Source organism: Zalophus californianus, chromosome 9 (genome assembly GCF_009762305.2).
Source record: "Zalophus californianus isolate mZalCal1 chromosome 9, mZalCal1.pri.v2, whole genome shotgun sequence".
NCBI classification, from domain to species: domain Eukaryota; kingdom Metazoa; phylum Chordata; class Mammalia; order Carnivora; family Otariidae; genus Zalophus; species Zalophus californianus.
In genome coordinates this window covers 116,225,908-116,248,573 of record NC_045603.1, presented here as the reverse complement: position 1 = coordinate 116,248,573, position 22,666 = coordinate 116,225,908, and the positions used below count along the sequence as shown (strand labels likewise).

Genomic DNA, 22,666 nt, shown 5'->3' with positions numbered 1-22,666 from the left:
TCTGTTGCCAGTCTAATGTTTCTACCAGTGTAGGTTACATATCTCTTCTCCCGAGCTGCTTTCAGGATTTTCTCTTTGTCTCTGAGACTTGTAAGTTTTACTATTCGATGTCGGGGTGTTGACCTATTTTTATTGATTTTGAAAGGGGTTCTCTGTGCCTCCTGGCTTTTGATGCCTGTTTCCTTCCCCACATTGGGGAAGTTCTCTGCTATTATTTGCTCCAATATACCTTCTGCCCCTCTCTCTCTTTCTTCTTCTTCTGGGATCCCAATTATTCTAATGCTGTTTCATCTTATGGTATCACTTATCTCTTGAATTCTGCCCTTGTGGTCTTGTAGTTGTTTGTCTCTCTTTTTCTCAGCCTCTTTATTTTCCATCATTTGGTCTTCTATATCACTGATTCTCTCTTCTGCCTCATTTATCCTAGCAGTTAGTGCCCCCATTTTTGATTGCACCTCATTAATAGCCTTTTTGATTTCGACTTGGTTAGATTTTAGTTCTTTTATTTCTCCAGAAAGGGTTTCTCTAATAACTTCCACGCTTTTTTCTAGCCCAGCTAGTATCTTTAAAGTCATGATTCTGAACTCTAGGTCCGACATCGTACTAATGTCCGTATTGAGTAGGTCCCTGGCAGACGGTACTACCTCTCGTTCTTTTTGCTGAGGTGATTTTTTTCGTCTTGTCATTTTGTCCAGAGAATAGATGAATGAGAGAACAAAATGCTAACAGGTTAACAACGTCCCCAGCAAGTATAATCTATACAAATCAGAGAAGACCTGAAACCAGGGGAAAAGGAAAGGAAAGAAAGAAAGAAGAAAGAGAAGAAAAAAAGGAAAAGAAAAGAAAAAGATAAAAACAAACGAAAACAGAACAAAACAAAAAAAACAGAATATGATCAAATATGATCAGGCTAGTGCATAGATCAGTGCCACACACTAGATTTTGGGCGTATTTTGGTCTGTTAGAAGAAAGTGCCTCCTAAAATTTTAAAGGAAGAAAGACTTAAATATGTACAAAATAAGAGTTGATACACTGAAGCGATGGAAGATGACTGTAAAGATGAAAATTATAAAAGATTTTATAATAGGAATTGATAAGAAGTTGTTTGAAAAAAGAAAGAAGATTTAAAAAAAATAAGAAAAGAAAAAAAAAGGGAGAGAATGTGATCAGGCAGGAGACTAGAACAAAGCCACACGCTAGTGATTTAGGGTATATTTTGATCTGTTAGAAGAAACTGTATCTCAAAATTTTAAAGAGAGAACAACTTATATATATATATATATGCCAAAAATAAGGGTAACTACTATGAAGAGATAAAATATGACTCTAAAAATGAAAAATAAAAAAATGTTTTTTTTTAAAAAGGGATTGATAAGATGTTGGTTGAAAAAGGAGAAAAGAAACATTAAAAAAAAAACAGTTAAAAAAAATTAACTTTGAAAAACTAATGAATCATGGTAAAAAAGCCATGAATTCTATGTGCAGTATTCCCCTAGCGCTAGAGTTCTCCCGTTCTCCTTGATCGGTAAACTTGGTCTTGGCTTGCTGGCTGTTCGTGCTGATCTTCTGGGGGAGGGGCCTGTTGCCGTGGTTCCCAAATGTCTTTGCCGGAGGTGGAATTGCCCCGCCCTTGTCGGTCCGGGCTAAGCAATCTGCTCGGTTTTGCTCTCAGGAGCTTTTGTTCCCTGCAAGTTCTCAGTACAGCTTTGGAGGACCAGGGTGAAAATGGTGGCCTCCCAATCTCAGCCCGGAGGAGCTGAGAACTCGGGGCCCCGCTCCTCAGTGTGCCCCCTGAGAAAAGCAGTCAGTCACTCCCGTCTCCCCGGTCTCTGGCCGCACTCCGTGCTCACCCGGCCTGTGACCGAGCGTTTCTATCTCTGGCACCCGACCCCGTGTGGAGTCTCCAAACCCAGCAGATCCCTGCGGTGCGCTCCCACGCTGCTCCTCCCAGGAGAGGAAGGGGAGTCTCCCCAGCTCTGCCACTTGTTGGGTCCCTGCTGGAGGAGCAGTGGCCCGACTGGGCCGCGGATCACAGTTTATGGCAACCCCGAGCTGAGAGCCCGCACCTGGGCTCCGTCTCTGCAGCTGGCTTCCCTGCTCCGATGCCTGGGAGCTCTGCCGCACTCAGGCACCCCCAGTCTTTCTGTGACCCCGAGGGTCCTGAGACCACACTGTCCTGCAAGGGTTCCATGCCCCGCTTAGCCACTGGAGCGACGTCCCTCAGCGGAGCCGACTTCTCAAAGTTCCGATTTTGTGCTCCGCGGCTCTATCACTTGCCAGAAGCGGCCGACGGAGGCCCCCTCCCCCGCCGTCTATCCTCCCGAATATCGCCTCGGATTCACGTCTCTGCACGTCCTACCTTCCAGTAAGTGGTCGCTTCTCTGTCCGGAGAGTTGTTGCTACTCTCTTCTTCGATCTCTTGTTGAGTTCGTAGGTGGGCAGAATGGTTTGATCCCTATTCAGCTGAATTCCTGAGACCAGAGGAAATCCAGGTCTCCTACTCCTCCGCCATCTTGCTCCTCAGTGTATGATGTATTTTTTAATGTGTAGAAATGTCAATGTAAAATAATGTGCAAATGAAGACTGAGCAGCTAGTTATGAAGTTTAAGAATAAAATAAGGTAAGTACATGAACTACTTATTTTATATCTTTGTTTTGATAACAGTTGTAATAAATTGAAACTGATAGGCGCTAACTGCACTTGCATTTCTATTGAGAGAAATGTAGCATAGGATATGTATGCCTAGAGCATAGCCGTTGGATCATACATCTTAATACATGCCGTTGTATTCCTAAGTATACAATGACATTGCATTATCTCTCCCTGCATGGTGTTTGGGGGGAGGAGGTTTTTCTTCTTAATTATGGTACACCTGGCAATTTGTTTTGACCATTGTGAAGAGAAGAAAAAAGATTAATTGCAGGACAAATTCTGAGAACACAAAAGCATATTCTCTTTCTTTCCTTTTACAAAGAAGCTGTGACGATCCAACAGGCTGTGATTTTTTTTAATGGTTGCAAGGTTAAGAATGAGGGTGCTATTGTAATTCTCATGCTTCATTTACATAATATCAACAGGAATTTCAACACTAGATCAAAGCCGTCCCTTGCCATGTACACATACAGTGGATATAATGTAAATGCTTTTAGATTGCTTTGAGAGTAAATGTTGGGGGGAAAATATCACAATTTTCCATTTATTTCTAAGTTTTTACGGCATTTAGACACATGTAATAACCCTTAATACTTTCAGTTATTATGATGCAGATTTGATCTGCTTTATTTGTTAGGATTGCCCATTACCTTGCCATTGTGCAAAATGCCATGCATTTTGCAAACTGTCCAAGAATATATGTCCACCTGTGTCTGTAAACATGCTTACATTCATGTGAAAGCCAGGTAGCTCAAACAATGTTGGGTTATATATTTTATAGAATTATTTTTTAATTCGGGGTAAAAAGTAAAGAGATTTCAGAAGTTAGATTGCTTCCCACCCAATGCTTATCTTCCTGAGTTTGTTTGCTATTCCTCTTTCTTCGTAGGAAGTAATACTAACTCTCCAAGTCTCTTAAGAAAAAAAGTCAGTATATAAAATTAAATGACTTTATTTACAATCTAAGAATTCAGTGAGGACCATTTAATTACATATCAAATACTAATCATAGAAAGGAATTTATCTCACATAAGTTTACAGTCTGAAGTATGGATTTCTGATGAATTAACTGAATTAGTTCAGACCAAACACTTGACCCAGAAGCCTTTGATGGAAACAGCTGTATTTTTTGCACTCAAATTATTTCCCCCCATTCTATACTTCGTATTTACTCTAAACTACAGAGGACATGGAGCTAACATGAAAGCAGGAGAATAAGGAACAAGAGACTACCCCCGCCCAACTTCCCATTACAGTTTTGATTAAAATGCATACAAAAGGGGAGGCTCAGTCAATTAAGAGTCTGCCTTCAGCTCAGATCATGATCCCAGGGTCCTGGGATCGAGTCTTCCATCAGGGAGCCGGCTTCTCCGTCTCCCTCTGCCTGCCGCTCCCCCTGCTCATGCTCTCTCTCTCTCTCTGACAAATAAATAGATAAGTAAAATCTTTAAAATAAATAAATAGGGCACCTGGGTGGCTCAGTCGTTTAAGCGTCTGCCTTCGGCTCAGCTCATGATCCCAGGGTCCTGGGCTCAAGTCCTGCATCAGGCTCCTTGCTCTGAGGGGAGCCTGCTTCTCCCTCTCCTCCCCACTTGTGCTCTCTCACTATCTCTGTCTCTCTCTCTCTCAAATAAATAAAGTCTAAAAAAATAAAATAAATAAATGCACACAAAAAGACCAATAATATCAGCAGCACTAGAAACTGAATTTCTTCTTTACATATTACACCATATTACTTAGCCAAATGAGATCAATTGAAAGAGAAATTATATAGCATAGTTAATACAATAGTATAATCAACACGGTAATTTCATGTATATTTATAATTTCATATCCTATAGAGACAATACCTTTTTTTCAAATATCTGGTGTATTTTTTTAAAATTGTTCTTTTTTTTTAAGTTTTTATTTAAATTCCAGTTAGTTAATACAGTGTAATATTAGTTTCAGGAGTTTAATATAGTGATTCAACACTTCATACAACACCCGGTGCTCACCACAGATTGAATATTATTAATCTTTTCCTTTGCCTTTTGCCTCTCTCTTGGTCTTTCTTCCTTCCTCAACACTTTTGTTTCTTCTAACTAGACATACTAGGCCAGTCCACAAACTCCCCAAAATCATAATCAAACCAGATTACATTTTCTAATCATAATGCAATTGAGATAGAATTGAAAAATACAAATCAGTAAATTAAAAATCAATAAGATAGTAGTTGAAGTAAAGAAATCATAATTAGAGCTATAAATTATTTTGAATTAATAAAAGTGAGAGTAGCCACATATAAAAACTATGAATGGGAGGCAGCCAGGCCTATACTCATAGGAAAATTTAAATCATTAAATGCTTTCGTTATTAATTGAGAGAAAATAATGAAAAAAAATGTAAGTTGAGAAATTTTTTGAAGAATGTAAGTTGAGAAATTTTTAAAGGAAATTAAAGGCTATTCAACACGAGGAAAAACAGAAAAAAAGAAATAATTACAATAAGGCAAAAATACACCAAATATCTAAATGAAGCTAGATATCTTCATTTGAAAATAATTTGATAATAGGGGTGCCTGGGTGACTCAATCGGTTAAGTGTCTGCCTTCGGCTCAGGTCAGGATCCCGGGGTCCTGGGATCGAGCCCCGCATTGGGCTCCCTGCTCAGCAGAGAGCCTGCTTCTCTCTCTCTCTCTCTCTCTCTCTCTCTCTCTCTCTCTCTCTCTGCTGCTCCCCCTGCTTGTGTGCTTGCTCTCTCCCTCTTTCTCTCTCTGTCAAATAAATAAACAAAATCCTTTTTAAAAAAAGAAAATGATTTGATAATAATTTGAAAATAAAACAACAAAATATATTCCTAATTACTTAAAAAAGAATCCACCAAAAAATTAGAGATAAGAACATCATAACAAGTGTAGTGGATAATAGTAAAATCTTATCATACTATAAATGCAATCAATTTCACAAAAACAATTTGGGGCTGAAATACAAATTTACAAATACAAATTTCTGAAAAGTCAATACGATGATGTGTCTGTCAAAGAAAAGTTGACAAGAACTCAGTATTTTAGGCAATTACACTTAAAGTTCATGAGACACATAATTCCCATATTATGTAATCTGTTTGAGAAAAAAAGGGTAATATAGAAAATTACCTATTTTATGAAGGTCACGTACCCTGAAACCAAAGTCTGACAAGTAACATTTTAGAAAGGAAGGAAGGAAGGAAGGAAGCTATGAATCAATCTCAGAGATTTAGAGGTAAAACTCCTAAGTGCAGTACTAATTAAGTGTAATATTACATTAAAAGACTCTCTAAATAGCACATATTGATGGAACACAGTATCAAAAGGTCAAAAGAAAAAAGTCATCTTGATAAACACTGAAACAGTTTTCAATAAAATAACACCTGGTCCTGATGAAAAGCAAAACTCTTAGTAAATTAAAAATAGGAGGAGATACTTTAACAAAATGAAGAATATATTTCTTAAACTAATAGTCAACCTCATTATTAACTGAAAACATTGGAAGCAGTTCCATTAGAAAGTGGGATTAAGATAAGGGTGCTAGTAACAACACTTTTTTACATTATTTGGGAATTTCTACCTGATGTAATGAAATAGCAAACAGAAGTTTCTCTCTTTTTAACTTTTTATTATTTTTTAAAAGATTTATTTATTTATTTGACAGAGAGAGAGAGGGAACACAAACTGGGGGAGTCGGAGAGGGAGAAGCAGACTTCCCACTGAGCAGGGAGCCCAACACGGGGCTCGATCCCAGGAGCCTGGGATCATGACCTGAGCTGAAGGCAGACACTTAACGAATGAGCCACCCAGGTGCCCCATTAAAGTTTTTATTTATTTATTTTTGAGAGAGAGAAAGCGTGAGCACAAGCAGGGGGAGTAGGAGAGGGAGAAGCAGGCTTCCCGCTGAGCAGGGAGCCCAACACGGGGCTCGATCCCAGGACCCTGGGATCATGACCTGAGCCAAAGGCAGACGCTTGACTGACTGAGCCACCCAGGAGCCCCGGCAAACAGAAGTGTCCATAAAAACATAACTATTGAAAAGGAGAAGTTGTAAGGGTATTAGTAGACAACATGAATTTTGATCTTAAAAAGGCAAGGAGTGAACCAAAATGATGGGTACTAATAATAGAATTCAGCAAGGATATATATGTGGATAGATAAGTGGATAGTCTTTCCTATAAAAGTATATAATGGGAAAAGAGCTCATTGGAATAGCCAAAAAAAGGTGGGGGAGCTTGAAATAAAACTGGCAAGAAAACCACAAAGAGACAAAAAAAAGATGTGGATAATGTAATAACACACTGTGTTTGTGGATTAGAACATAAGATATTGTAAACATAAGTATTGTAAAATTAATTTCTAGGTTTAAAAAGAAAACTTCATTCGATCTCTACAAGATTTTCTTTAGAATTTAAGATGTCCCTAAATTGTAAATTTCCCTAAATTTGTAAATTTCAGAAAAAAAGAAAAATTACAAAGGAGGACTTTCTATATTAGATAGTTAAAATGAATAATATAAAGCTATAATTAAAACCATATGCCTCTGTTATAAAAATCAACTACAGACTAATAAAATAGGATAGCCCTAAAATTGACCCTAGTATCTATAAAAACCTGTCACAAAAAGATACACAGGAAAACAATAAGAAATAGATGGATAATGCTTAAAATTTTTCTGATGTGGAGAGAAGAAATAAGATAATCATACTTCAGGCTAGATACCCAAATACTTCCCAAATATATTAATGATTTCACTGTAAGAAATAAACCAAAAGCAACCAAGATGATATGAACTGAGTCTACACAATCTCTGCTTAGGAAAGGATAAAACATAAGAAGTAATAAAAGGAATTACAAAGAAGAGATGGCCTAACTTTGGACTGCATAAACGTTTAAACCTTCCAGAGATTATAAAATGTCATTAGAAGTTAAAGAACCAAACACAAGATAAAAAGCTTAGAACAAACGGAAAAGGTGAACATGCGTATTGCACAAAGGGCTCTTATAAATAATTAGGAAAAACATTAACACCCCCATAAAAAAATGGGCGCAAGACATTGATTTATTAATAGAAGAACAGATGCGAATGGCAAATAAGCATATATATGTGTTCACCCTAGAAATAGAAATACAAGTTAAAACAAGTTACTGTTTTTTACTTATCAAAATGGCAAGGATGAAAAAATATTTAACAGTGATGAGAATGTGCTGATTTAATTATTCTCAAACCCTAATGGTAAGACTGTAGAGGCAACGTTTTGAAAAGTGATTTGGCAATATAGAAAAAAACGGAAAGAGTTTGCATCATTGACCCAATAAACCCACTTATGAGGACATAGCCTAAGGAAACAACTGAAAAAGAAAAATTTATGTATTGGCAAAAAATAAAATGAGACAATAAGAAAATGATTAATAAGTAATGACACATTCATAGATGGAATATTAACAGCCCCTAAAATTCATTTTTCAAAGATTAACCTTGGCAAACTGCTAGCTAATCTAACTACAGGATAAAATAATACAGAATTGGAATTTGAATACTGTAAATTTAATCAGTTTAACCTTCTGCCATGTGAGGTGGGTCATTAAGAAGAGCACCTATGCAAAAAGCTCTAGAAAAGCCAAGTGTACTGGCTAGGTGCTCACTCTCAAGTAGAGTGGGTCCTCGCCATCCCTCTCTGACTTGGACCTTCGGTGTCCACTTCTATATAAATTTAAGAATCTGAATAATGGTACTGCAGCTGGGTACAGAGCTTCCACAGCCATGTGTATGTAGTAAGACCAGAGTCTCCAGATACGTCATCTTTGTTGCCAGGCTGCCTTGAGTCACTGAAAGCTTGCTTGACATTTCCTCCAGCCATGCTCTGGACCAGACAGGTTCTAGTCAGGAATAATGGCTTACTAAAAATATGAGCCTATTTCACCTTACCTTGATAGGAACCACCTAATCTGCATGTTATAAAGTAGGAGTAGAGGGCAAGAAACGACTAAACGTTGCTTGTTTAAAATCAGATAATGTTCGGGGCGCCTGAGTGGCTCAGTTGGTTAAGCGACTGCCTTCGGCTCAGGTCACGATCCTGGAGTCCTGGGATCGAGTCCCGCATCGGGCTCCCGGCTCGGCGGGGAGTCTGCTTCTCCCTCTGACCCTCCCCCCTCTCATGCTCTCTCTATCTCATTCTCTCTCTCAAATAAATAAATAAAATCTTTAAAATCAGATAATGTTCTAATCTGTATTTTCCAAAGGCCAATCTGAGAAAATGACTATGAACAGTCAATAAATAATTTTCTAAAATTGGGCTCCTTGGGAAAAATTAACATCAGTTTCCCCTCAGGCTATCTACTCAGACATTTTTCAGATAGATTAAGATCTTATATTCTTGACAAACAACCAAGATGTAATGAAGGGGCCTTAAATACCATTCTCCTGGCAAGTAAGCATGTATTTTGTTGTCTGACTGGCTCCATAGTCCTGTAGACAGTCCCACACAGGACACGTTCTCCTAGTTCAGCATGACAGTCCGCCATCCCCCCACAAAGAAGGCACTCTCCAGATCCCATCAGTATCACTGTATGTATTCTCACATGCCCCTCCTAGGGCGCCCTGCTTTGATGACTGTGCATGAACATGTAAGGCAGCTAGGAGTAAGGACATAACCAAAAGCATGACTAGAACAGACCTAGCATCTGAGGACTCTAGTCCAAGACCTCAGCCCAACAGGGATGCCAGCCAGACGGCAGATACGTAGTGATCATGTCCAAGAGACAAATGATAATCTAGAGGGCATGTCTCTTTGCCCCCCCCCCAAACAGAGCGGCTTTATTCTCCTCTGTTTCTCCTGTGACGTAACTAGAATAGACACGAGGGGCAGGCTTGGGGGGCAGCACCTTACCTAAACCTAGGAACACAATTTAAAAACCAAACGCTCTGTTTTGCAAGGTTCTGGATATTAGTACAATGTGCCCAAATCAGGGAGTGGCGAAAAGCTTAAAAGCCCATGCCCTACAGAATAAGCACAGGTGTAAGTTGGTTCTGGGGCATCAGTGTTTGGCTGGTAGAAAAGAACGAGCCAAAGGAGTTGCTTGAGCAGTCCCAAATGGGGATGGAGGCCAGTAGCTGCCTATTGAGAAAGTTGGAGGAAGCCTGTGAGTCAGATCCAGGGAATGGTAAGGCATCCCCAGAGTGTTAAGGACACTCAATAGCAGAAGCACCTCCCCTTACAACCCTTCACTTCAGGTAGACTCAAGAGAGCACAGATGGACCATCAAGTAAAACAAGTGGCCAAATCCAGGGTAACCATGAGAAATGAAAATGTCTCCAGAGTGTGCGCAGTGCAAGGGACAGGGGGGCAGGGTAGACTGAACTGTATCCAGTCTCTTCCACACTGGTTGGCCTGGCTGTGGAAACAGCATCTTCTGGAAGGCAGGTTGCAACCCTGAGTGCATGAATCATGCCTCTGATGTGCCTCAATGAATATTCCTCCCTTCTAAGATTTCCTATAGGTCAACTGTATTGCTTAAAGTTCACAGACTGTCAGCAGTAAATGGAAATTTACAAAGAACTAAAAAATTGATTTCTTAAAAAATTATAATAAAATTAAAAATTATAAAAAAAATTATAAGTGCATTTCTGTTCTGCTTATATCTGATTTAGATGTGATCCTTACTCAAATTATACTCTGAATGTACACTTAAGTAAATATTTAATTATCATCAAAATGAGAATAATACGGAGATACAATTTTCTTTAAAGCAAGTATTGCCAATGAGTTTTAAGCTTTCTTCCAAATAAAAAAACATTGAGCTATTTGTCCTTTCATTATTCAAAGAAATGTGCATTCCTGGTAAACTAAAACACCTAAATTATTACCAGAACTACAGTATAAATAAATATTTTACCTTCTGGCTATTCAGCGTAGCAATAACCTTTACAAGCTAATATTTATCATGCACATCACACAGAACAGTCACAAACCTAATTTTGCCTCTGCCAACATTGATATGCTGCTGATAATTTGGGATTACAAATGTTTATGTCAGTTTTGTAATTAAGGGGTTAGAATGACGTTAGCAGATAGTGTTTGTACTCCCCCAAAAGAACAAAAATTTAGAGGACAAAATCAACTTGCCTTTCTGGAATATTTGTATGCTGATAAGCTCATGAGAAGTTTGCTCTTCAAAAATACAAAATAGTCTGGGGAAATTTAATTTAAATGCAATCAGACCCTGTTGAACACATTCATCAATAATTTTCACTTATTGGCTGCCCAATTTGCATGGCAGTATCTTAAGTGAGACACCTTTTAAAAACATTCAGCCCTCTGCTTCACATTATCCTGGTGAAGGAAAAAAGTCAGTGAACTAACACTAGAGCAGATTCTGTAAGATACAAGAATTAAACAGAATTCTGAAAATTCAACACATTTTGACATTTTTTATCTCTATAATATACACACATCCACATGCATATTTATAATTTTACATAAATGAAGTGTTTTTTATTTTCCCTTTTTTCCCTGTTTCCTTCTCCCCCCCACTGTTTCCTTCCTTGTTACCCACCCCCCTCAAGAGAACCCTTATCATAAAGCATGTATTCTTTCATGGTTTTTGCAGATATGCACACATGCACTTATGTACACATACACACAGAGATTTTTGTCATTGTTTTATATAAATAAGATCATAATATCAATACTTATCCATCTTGCTTTTCTCCTTCAATTCTTTAGCAGGAGTCCCTGCACATCAGCTGGCATAGCTATAACTCATTCTTTTTACTGGCTATATAGTATTTCATGTGTATATCACAATGACTTATGTAAATTTTTCTCTCTTGCTAGATATTCGCTGTTTCAATTATTTGCCACTATGAGAAACATTGCAGTAAACATCTTTGAAAATGCCTGGTGTACCAGGATTTTAGTTTTGTGGCATAAGTTCCCAGGGTAGGGTTACTGAGTTGAAAAATATGTTTGGTTTTGATAGACAGCTTTCCCAAAAGCCCTAACAATGGACATTTCTGTCAACAATTTGTGAGAATATACTTTTTTCTGACATCCTGTTCAGTACTGTTATCCTTCTTAATCTTTGCTAATGTGCCTAAAGTAAAATGATATTTTGTCGTTATTTTAACCCATATTTCCTTGTCTACTAGCCAGCTCAGGTGCCTTCCCATGCTTATTGACTTTTTGGATTTGCTCATCTTGAACTTTGTATTTAAATCTTTTGCCCCTTTTTCTGCTGGTCTGTATTTTTATAGTCATTTGCTAACACTTTTAAGTATTACAAATACCATCCCTTGACTTGTCATCTATATTGTAAATATAGTTTTCCAAATCCATCATGTGTCTTCTGACTTCATTGCCATATGAAGGTCTTTATTTTTAATAGCCAAATATGTCTACTTTTTTATGACTTCTGGATTTTGGTTAAGACATTTGTACCCCTAGATTGTTCCTGAAGTCCTCTGTGTTCTCTTTCAAAAGTTTGTTGGTTCTTCTATTTACACTTATCTTGAAAACATCAGGAATTTATTTTCTTATAAACAGTGACAGTGGTGATACAGTTAACAAAATTCACTCACCACTGTGTGTCTGAGCTAAAATGGAATCCATCTAACCTCTTAGCATCTCCAAATACCTACCACCTGCAAAACAACCGTGAAAAGGCTGGAGGACATCAAAACCTAAGTCATGATCTCTACCACTCAAAAACCTATGGCTCCACCATAAAAACAATCACAGGTAAAAATAGTAAGATTTTGTATGTTTGGCTAGGTTTGCATAACCAAGTTCCCCAGACGTAGCTTAAACAACAGAAATTTATTTCCTCATAGTTCTGGAGACTAGAAATCCAAGATCAAGGTGTTGGCAAGGTTGGTTTCTTCTAAGGCTGAGCTCCTTGGCTTGTAAATGGCTGACTTCTCCCTGTGTCATTACGTGGTCTCCCTTCTGTATGAGTCTGTGTCCTAACCTCCTCTTCTAAGGACACCAGTCATATTGGATTAGGGCACATCCTTGTCACCTCACTTTAAAGACCTTTTCTTCAGTCACATTCTGAGGTACTGGAGGTTAGGTCTTCAACATGTGAATCTTGAGGGGCCACAACTCATTTCAAATGATCTGTACAGCCTGGAAGTACTGTTGGTGTCCTTGAGAGGGGGATCACTGGGCAGTCAGTGGGAGCTTCATGGAAAAGCTGGTACTGGAGACAGGTATGGAGGCATGCTTAAGACTTCAGTGAGGCTGTGAAAAGCTTTTCTATGAGAATATGAGAATAAGCAAAGGGATGGCTATAAACATGGTGTGTCAGGGTTCCGGTGAGGTAAGTAGACTGACCAGAGGAGATAGTTCATTTTGGGGGGAAGTGGGTAATAAAATTGGAACTGCTGAGATTATAAGTAACCTGGATTTAGGTGAAGTTTAGGCTTAATCAAAGAAGCAAAAAGGCATCACAAACTTTTGAAAAGTGAAACTTCATAAATAACTGATATTTAAGGGGAAAAAAACTAGTTTTCATCTGTGAGATGAAGCATGGAGAACAGATGAAGGCTCTGCCATAATTATTAAATGAACAGTTTAGCCCAGAGTGGTAGCAATGGAAGACAGGAAGAAATGGTGGGTTAATATTAAACATTTCAAAGCATGTATCCAAAAATTGACAGAAGTTGATGATTGTCTGTTTATAGGAAATGAGCAAGAGGGATAAGGCAAAGGTGATATCCATATTTTGAGCCTGGGATGGGGGCAGAAATAAAGTTGCCATGCCATGGAGCTTGTGAGATACAGAATCCTACATGGAGAAGAAAAGTGATCACCAGCTCATCTGAGCCTGGGAGTTTGAGATAGAAGTACTCAATAGGGCATAAGAAATTGGGACAGGAGCTCTGGTGGTGTGAGAATGTCAACCCTGAGCTGGGGCATCAGGAAGCTATTCAGTATGGAATACACCGTGGGAAATGCAAGGAACGAAGAGGGGCGTGATTCAGTGCAGGAGGCAAAGGGATTATTTACTCATCCAGCAACATTTTATTAAGCACTGACTATATGTCCATCATGTCCTTAAATGCCAGGTATACAAAGATAAATAAGACAAGGGATCACCCCTCAGAAATCTCACCCTCAGTCATGAAGGTCAGGGGTAGTCAATAATGTTAAATGATGAAGTCAGCCATTGAGGGACAGATAAAGGGCCTTTGTATTTGTCAATAAAGTGGTCACCCTTGACTTTCTAGAAGGCAGTTTCAATAGTCTGGGTAATAGAAATGAGACTGAATGGGGGAACATTTGATGGCACACTGGAGACGAGCAGAACTCTCTTTATTGTCAGAATTGGTTTTGTTTTCCTCTCTCCTGGCCTTTATTCAGATTCTTTGCCAGCTTCCACTTAATTAACTTCCGTTACAATAGTCATACTCTGATATTTTAATTCAGACTTTAACATAAAGAAAAGTTAGAGCGCCTGGGTGGCTCAGTCAGTTAAGTGTCTGCCTTTGGCTCAGGTCATGATCCCAGGGTCCTGGGATCGAGCCCCGCATCTGGCTCCCTGCTCAGCGGGAAGCCTGCTTCTCTCTCTCTCTCCCTCTGCTGCTGCCCCTGCTCATGCTCCCTCTCTCTATCTCTCTCTCTCTCTGTCTCTCAAATAAATAAATAAAATCTTTCAAAAATAAATAAATAAAGTCAAGTTAAAACTTAGTCACAGGGCAGTTTCATGCTTCTAAAAACAATAACTCATACTATGTGTTTCTGTTTCTTGCCATTCAGATTCAAATTAATAATATAAGTGGATATAACCAATACATTTTAAAATGATAAGACTTTGCAAGAGCCATAGAAACAGTTTAATAAATAAGACGATCGGCAAGGAGAAAGAAAAAACTAAAAGACCACTCTTTGTGGTGGTGGCAAGAATCCAGCTTTTACCGTCTTTCCTCGTGCTTGTGACAGTCCAGGACAGGATCCAGTAGGGCTCAGACACTTCGATCCCTCCACTCCTCTGCCTATTCCAATGGAGAGGAATGGAGAGAGAGAACAGAAGACGAATCTCCAGAGACTGGTTGAAAAAGTGCTTTCACTCTTCCTGTCTATCACTAATCTCTATTAACAAGGTCTCCTTGACAAAGATCTCGTTTTCTTTGGTCTTATTCAAAAAAGAATGTATGATTGCTCTGGTTTTCTCTGATTGTTCCATGCATTACACCTCTAAAAAGTACTCCCAGCTAGCTGATCTATCTTTGTCATCCAACAGTTTCCCATAGACTTTGAAATGAATGAGCTAGATTATGTGAGAATATGAATGCCGTTGTGATAAGTCTGTTCAGGTAATGGATTGGGCATGAGAGTAGGAAGTTAGACATCTTCGAGTCTCTATCCTGGTTGAAACTGGTTTGCACTACCAGTCATGGTTGTTTACACATAGTAGAAGTATTCCCTGATTGATTCTATTTGACTGGATTTGGTTAGTATGGTTTAGAGAAATTCAGTTTCTCTGTGTATTTCTACATCTTGATGAGGAATCATCCCATCCCCTTTATTATACAAAATCATGATCTATTACTGCCTTTAAAGTCCAGCGAACAAATATATGCTCAGATATAAGTTGAATGTAAGTTTCATTCTTTTGCATGTAGCTGTCCGGTTTCCCCAACACCATTTGTTGAAGAGACTGCTTTGTTGAAGATTAATTGATCATATAATTGTGGGTTCATTTCTAGGTTTTCTATTCTGTTCCATTGATCTATGTGTCTATTTTTGTGCCCATACCATACTGTTTTGATTACGACAGCTTTGTAATATAACTTAAAGTCCAGAACTGTGATGCCTCCACCTTTGCTTTTCTTTTTCAATGTTGCTTTGGCTGTTCAGGGTCTTTTGTGGTTCTGTACAAACTTTAGGATTGTTTGTTCTAGTTCTGTGAAAAGTGCTCTTGGTAATTTGATAGGGATTTCTTTAGACATGTACATTGCTTTGGGTAGTATAGACATTTTAACAGTATTTGTTCTTCCATCCGTGAACCATCTGTGTCTTTCCATTTCTTTGTGCCATCTTCAATCTCTTTCATCAGTGTTTCATAATTTTCAGAGTACACGTCTTTTACCTCTTTGGTTAGGTTTATTCTTAGGTATCTTATTGTTTTGGGTGCAATTGTACATGGGATTGATTCCTATTAATATCTCTTTCTGCTGCTTCATTACTGGTGTATAGATTTCTGTACATTGATTTTGTATCCTGTGACTTTACTGAATTCCTTTTTCAGTTCTAGTTTTTGGTGGAGTCTTTCAGTTTTCTATATAGAGTATCATGTCACCTGCAAGTAATGAAGGTTTTACTTCTTCCTTGCCAATTTGGATGCCTTTTATTTCTTTTTGTTGTCTGATTGCTGAGGCTAGGACTTCCAGTACTATGCTGGTAACAGTGGTGAGAGTGGACATCCCTCTCTTGTTCCTGACCTTAGGGGAGAAGCTCTCAGTTTTTCCGCTTTGAGGATGATGTTAGCTGTGGGTTTTTCATAAATGGCCTTAATTATGTTGAGGTATGTCCCTCTAAACGTACTTTGTTGAGAATTTTTATCATGAATACATGTTATACTTTGTCAAATGTTCATTCTGTATCTATTGAAATGATCATATGGCCCTTATCCTTTCTTTTATTAATGTGATGTATCTTGTTGATTGATTTGTGAATATTGAACCACCTTTGCAACCCAGGAATAAATCCCTGGGTTGATCTTGGTGAATGATTTTTTAAATGTATTGTTGGATTCTGTTTGCTAGTATTTTGTTGAATATTTTTGCATCTATGTTCATCAGAGATACTGGCCTGTAGTTCTTTGCACTTGTGATGTCTTTATCTGGTTTTGCTATCAGGGTAATGCTGGCCTCATAGAATGAATGTGGAAGTTTTCCTTCCTTTTCTGTGTTTTGGAATAGTTTGAGAAGAATAGGTATTAACTCTTCTTTAAATGTTTGGCATAATACCCCTTTTTAAGGATTTTCTGGTAGCTTTGACTCCTCTCCCCATCATCCTCTGAACTTCTGTGTGCTATTCCACATTAATAAACTACGCATTTCTTTTCTTCCCCTGCTTTCCTTTCCCTTATCTCTCAAAGCCCCAGACCACCAAACAATCAGAAGGAACATGTGATGAGGAATATAAGGGTTGGTTGGGGGGCCAAAGGTCTTTCCTCTTTCTCCCAGCTTGAGCCCCAGTTGTATGTATATAATTTCTTATTTACCCCCAAAAGGAAGACATTGCTTGATAATCGTCTTTGTAATTGAATACTTGTTTATGATCACCTTTCTTGTAGGTGTCTCTAAAGAAGAAGAGCCAAAAATACTGAGACCCCCAAGAAGGCCCCGGAAGCCCAAAACATTAAATAACCCTGAGGACTCCACATACTATTATCTGCTACATGTAAGTGGCTCACTCTTACTCTCAGATGGGAGCCATAGCATCCACTAACACCCCTCTTCCTCCTGGTCCAAGCCTCCCCCACAGTCCTGTAAACCCCCTATCCTCCAGTAGTCTTCTCTGCTGGTACGTTAATAGAGCTAAGATGCAAATACCAACCCGGAAAGAGAAATACATCGTAACAGGAGAGGGACCTCAGGTCAAAGGGCGAGTTTAAGGAAAAGAAGGAAGGGAAAGAAGAAGAAGGAGACAATTACCTGAGCACCTTTTAAATTCCAGGCCTAGAGGGAGGGGTGTTCACGCACACTATGACGTCTAATCCTATGAATAGCCCTTAAGGTGGTGTCTTCTCACTAGTCAGGACTCAGACCCAATAAGCACTCCAGAGCTGCCGGGCTCATTAGCTACACTCAGGTCTTCTGACTGCGCAATTCCTGCTTACTCCCTGTGTGCAAGCCTGCCCTTCCTCTCCGTAAATGCCACCATCATCCACTGGTGACCCGGACCAAGAACCTGGGTGTCATCCTGGATTTTGCCCTCTCTCTCGTTCCTGACATCCAGTCTGTTCCCTAAAGCGTGGCTTCTCCCGGCCAAGGCTCCTTCCCATTCATGCCCTGCCTCTGACCCACAGGCAGCACTCTACTTCAGACCATCATCATTCCTCACCTAGGATATTCCAAGCTTCCCATCATGGTGTCTCCAGCCCCTACCAGAGTGTTTCTCTAGACCATCTTGTGAGTGAGTTCTTCCCTTGAGGATCCCTCTGAGAGCTCAGCAGTTCCTTCAGCAGGAAGTCCAGACGCTGCGGAGGCCCTCCCCATTGGCCCTGGGTCTGCTCTTCAGCCCCCTCTCCAGCTACCATGTCCACGAGACACCACTAACTGCCTGAAACCCTGCCAACCAGGGCCTCTCTCTCGCATTCCTTAGTCCTTTGCACCTGCTGGTCCTTCCCTCTATAATGCTTATTCCCTCTTCCACTCCACGGCCAAAGGGAGAGAGCAAGGATTCTCTGCCCCCAGAGAATGCTTCCCATCTGTTGGAATTTTCCCCCACTTCTCGGCAGAAAATGGAGTTCCCACTTGCTTTCCAAGCCAGTCTCTTATTCCTCCCCTCTCTCTGGGGGTTTCTCTTCAGTGTCTTTGGAAGGCTGCTCTCCACCTTGGTGCTGCCTCACGTTCAATCTTGGACTCTCTTCTCCTCTCATTACCTTAGTTACTACTGATTCCCGAATCTTTACCTCTAGCTAGATCTCTCTCAAGCTCCACATTCAGATCCCAAACTGGCTAGTGTTTGTTTTACATACTGCACGTGGATGTGCATAGACATCCACCTCACACACACACACACACACACACACACACACACAGCTTTGTTGAGATACGTCACACACCATACAATTCACCCACCCAAAATATACAATTAAATGGTTTTCACTGTATTCAGAGTTGTGCAACCATCACCATAATCAATTTTAGAACATTTCCATCACCCCAAAAAGAAACTCCAGACCCATTAGCAGTCATCCCCCATCCCCTCCCTCCAGCCCTAGGCAACCACTCATCTATTTTCTATTTGCCTGTTCTGAACATTTCATATAAATAGAAATGCGTGACATGCAGTCCTTGTGAATGAATGACCAGCTCTTTTTACAACCAGTAATCGGAATATTATCCTGACTCCTCCCCCTTTCTCATCTTCCATATCCAAAAACCTACCTCTTAAACATCTCCTGAATTTCTCTTTCCACACCATGTGCTCACAGCTTCCTCCAGGCCAGCATTCCCAGCTGATATTTCTGCATCTATCCCCCCTCTTACTGTTCTCTTGTTTTGCTCCCTTCTTGTTCATGCATCTTTCACACTGTAGTTGGAGTTGTGTTTCTAAAATTAACACCTGGTCGCGCTACCCCTCTGATGGAAAACCTTGTAATGACTTCCTAGTGTCCTGTGATAGAAGAGCTGGTTAACATCAGGGCCTTGCTTACCTTTCCAACCTCAGCTCCTGACATTCATTCACCCCTTTTTCTCTCCTCTCCAGCCATTTCCTCTCATTAGCCTGTACCTGGTCTTCACATTGTCCGTAGGCATTTGTCCCTATATGCTCTGTCCTCCGCCTAGAAACCACTTCCTTTTTCTATTCTCACCTTGTGGGGACAAAATACCCCCATCCTCGATGTCTTTTTCTTCAGGAAGCCTTCCTGATACTCCCAAATCCTAAGGGAGCTCTTCCTGTGTCCTCCTTAAGTGGTCTATGCTTCCATGTCACCACGCTGTGTCCCACCACAGAGTGACCAGCGTGGTTTCCACAAGGTCAAGGAGTTGCCTGTTGCATTTAGCTTGACACATAGTCAGCATGCAATAAACATTTGTGCTACAAACGAGCACAGTGCAATGTGAGCGAAATACAATTAGAAGTAAATCAAGGAAGCGAAAATTCCAGATAGCTCCATTTGACTATTACTTTAAAAAATCTTGATAACAGACTTTTTTCTGCCCACCCCAAAAGGAAGCACATAGCCTGACATTTTTTTATGTGGTTAAATAGAAAGAAGAGCAGAGAACAAGATTAGAAATTACCAGACATCCCCTACTAACTCTGAATATAAGTGGTAAAGGATGCTCAGTGACCTTTATTAACTGCAGCCGAATGACCATTGACCATGAGGGCCTCAACAACAGATGACACTCTTGATGTGAGAATTTATAAGAGCTTGAAATAAAGTGCGTGTCTGTTACTGACCACCGCCCGCTTAGCAGGAATCGTGCAGCAGATCCTGAGCCTCACAAATGAGTCCCTGCCCTCAAGAAGTTGACTTTGCCTTCGTATTATTCTTTTTTAAATGAACGTAAATGGTTTAATACCTCTTAAACTATTAGTGACTGGAATCCTTTATTTTTTCTTTTAATAACCCTACGTCTTGAAATCTGTGGCTTCTGTGAAAAATAAAGTATGGAAACCGAGGATATCAGTATAAACATCCCATGCATTCAGATTTATCTGGCCCTTACCCAAATTTGGGGCATGATGCATAGTGGAATCTGTAGCTCTGAGGAGACCCACGTTCTTTAACCAGGAAAACACTTTCTGGAATTTCAGCTCAGCTGTAAGTTGCTCAGAAGTGTGCACCAGTGGGCGGGGTGGGCTTCGGCCGGGCAAGGGGGACACGGAGGGGGTGGTAGCCACTCCCACGGCTGCCTTGGCCGCCTGCCAGGACAGGTGCATCTGATGTGACCAGGGGGCCGAGGAATTGTACCGAGACCATAACTGTGGAGTGCTGAAGATAACCATCTGCAAATCCTGCCTTAAAGCCTGTAGACAGACATATCAGGTATGATCCTGTTATCATCTTGATTAAGGCGATTTTATGCAAAGCCAAGACCTTACAGGCATCTTCTTTTCAGTACTAAAATAAACATGTAGGGACAACTCTGCACATTTTGTTTGCTTTGTGAAGCATTCCTAAGGTGGTGGCAGCTTCAAGATTCAAACCAGAACACTGACCCTGACGACTTAATCAGATATACCAAGGAGTGGGATGTCTCCAGCATGTTTGTAATTGCTTCTCTAGAGCAAATTGCCTTTTTTTATTGGCATTTTTTACTTTCCTGTGGGTAGAACGACTGATGACAGCAGGAAAAAAACTCATATTTTGCTGTTGAAAGCATTATTACGATCTAGCTATGGAAAACTCTTGCTGCTTCCAGCTGTCGTTTGGGAACATGATGACACACTCCTGTGCCTCAGGCTCATTACAGTATTTGTCCTTACATCACATTTTCAGGCAGTCAGAGTGACCCTGAAGATCAACGGAAAGCTCTCCTTTTGGCCATCTTGAGTGGCTTTCTGATAGAGAGCACCATAGTCTACTTCTTCCAGAGGATGGAATGGGAGATAGGAAGTGTTGTACCATCTATAAATCTCAAGACTTTTGAAGAGTTGTATACTTTATTATCTGTGGCATGACCAACGGCATCCAAAAAAGAGAAGACTAAAACACAAACCAAGCACGTCACTTCTGTTGAGCAAAGTGAAGCAAGGATTTGGATACAGTTCCTGAAAAAGAAAGCAATGGTTATGGTATTGGAAACCCCCCAAAACTGCCACGTCTCACCCCCCTCCACATTAAGAAACAACCAGACCACATAGCAATACCCACAGACACAGGGAATGTTGCTATAGGGAATGAGGTATGCAACAAGTGAGGATTTTTATACATTATAGACAACTTCCGGTAAAGCATTTGAATTGAAAGAGGAGCATGAACTCATGATTCATACATAATAAAAGATCTGTGTATCAAAAAAAACCACTTTCTGGTTTTCATGAAACTCTTTCTAAAATATACTACACACTGTAAACCTTTTCTTGATGACCCAAGGCCACTGAGGAAAAATGGTTGTACTTATTTAGATTTACGAGGTAGCGCCCCATCTCTCTGTATTCGCCTGGCCCTGCTTCATTTTCTTCAGAGATGAGGAAATATACGTGTTCTCTCCTCCTTCCTGCCTCTTCCCTCCGGACTAGAGCTGAGTGAAGGCAGGGACTCGCTAGCTGTTAGAGCCGCTCGCTCTGCTGTCGTGCGGTACTCCTCCCTGGCCACCCCTGCCCCCCCCGGGTGCGTCCCCTGTTCCTGTAGTTCTTGTTTCTGCTTGGATGTCCCTTCTTTCCATGGTCATTCTGAGCACCTGAAACCAATACCAGCTCTCTTCTATGATGTGATGCTCTTAATCTCTTACATCTAGGAAACGTTGCTATTTTGCTAAAGATTTATTTAGTTTAGAGAGAGAAAGGGAGTGAGCATGAGCAGGGGGAGGGGCAGAGGGAGAGAGAGAGAGGGAAGCAGACTCCCCACGAGTGAGGAGCCCCACATGGGGCTCACTCTCTGGACCCTGAGATCATGACCTGAGCCAAAATCAAGAGTCGATGCTTAACCGAACGAGCCGCTCAGGTGCTTCTGAAATGCTGCTATTTTTGTGTCCAAAATCAGAGCGAGCTGAGCCTAAGAAGTGTGCCTCAGGAGCCTAAGGAGGACCTAAGCTGAGCACACACGGCCCGTTGCTTCGGTATGTGGTGCCCATATCTGGTACTCAGCTGTGCAGTCCACAGTTTCCTCCAAAACTGAGTAACTAAACACAATCACTTCAAAGGACCTTCCAGTTTTATTATTTTCTGCAGTACCTTCCCTAAACTAGTAGGTAAGTAAGAGGAGTAGGTAGTTTGGCCACTTGGGATTTGGTTTTTTTCTTCTATGTTTTGGCTCCTCCTTCATCCTTGTGAAGCCGTCTAAGCAAATAAAGTGTTCATGCATTTCCATAAGGAATGTAAGATTTTGTCCGCCATAATGTCACAGATATGAATTTTAAAGTTCTGGGGAGAGGTTGCAGTGTAGCTGACTAACGAAGAGATTCTTCAGAGTCTTCTGAGCAAAGGCCTCCCTCTTCCAAAGGCCTCCTCAAGAAATACCCACCCCAGAACATCTCCTTACACCATCTTTATCTCCTTCTCGCTCTCTCTTCTTTAACTCAAGAAACTGCCACTGGACATTTGCTTCTTTCTTTTCATTTCAAATTTCAAGTTGGTGATTTGTCGTTTCAGAACTAT

General features: G+C 40.3%; 1 protein-coding gene across 4 annotated transcripts in view; it reads left to right on the top strand.

Annotated features, from left to right (window-relative positions):
- The window catches only part of MYO3A (myosin IIIA), a 231,842-nt gene that overhangs the window by 198,474 nt on the left and 10,702 nt on the right, over positions 1 to 22,666 (top strand). For 3 of the 4 annotated variants that reach the window (XM_035729263.1, XM_027593918.2, XM_035729262.1), the window contains one exon: positions 16,962 to 17,068. The exons of the other annotated variant lie outside the window; for it this stretch is intronic. In XM_035729263.1, the coding sequence (XP_035585156.1) occupies positions 16,962 to 17,068 (107 nt within the window). The remainder of the gene's footprint in view (positions 1 to 16,961; positions 17,069 to 22,666) is intronic. 4 annotated transcript variants of the gene reach the window in all.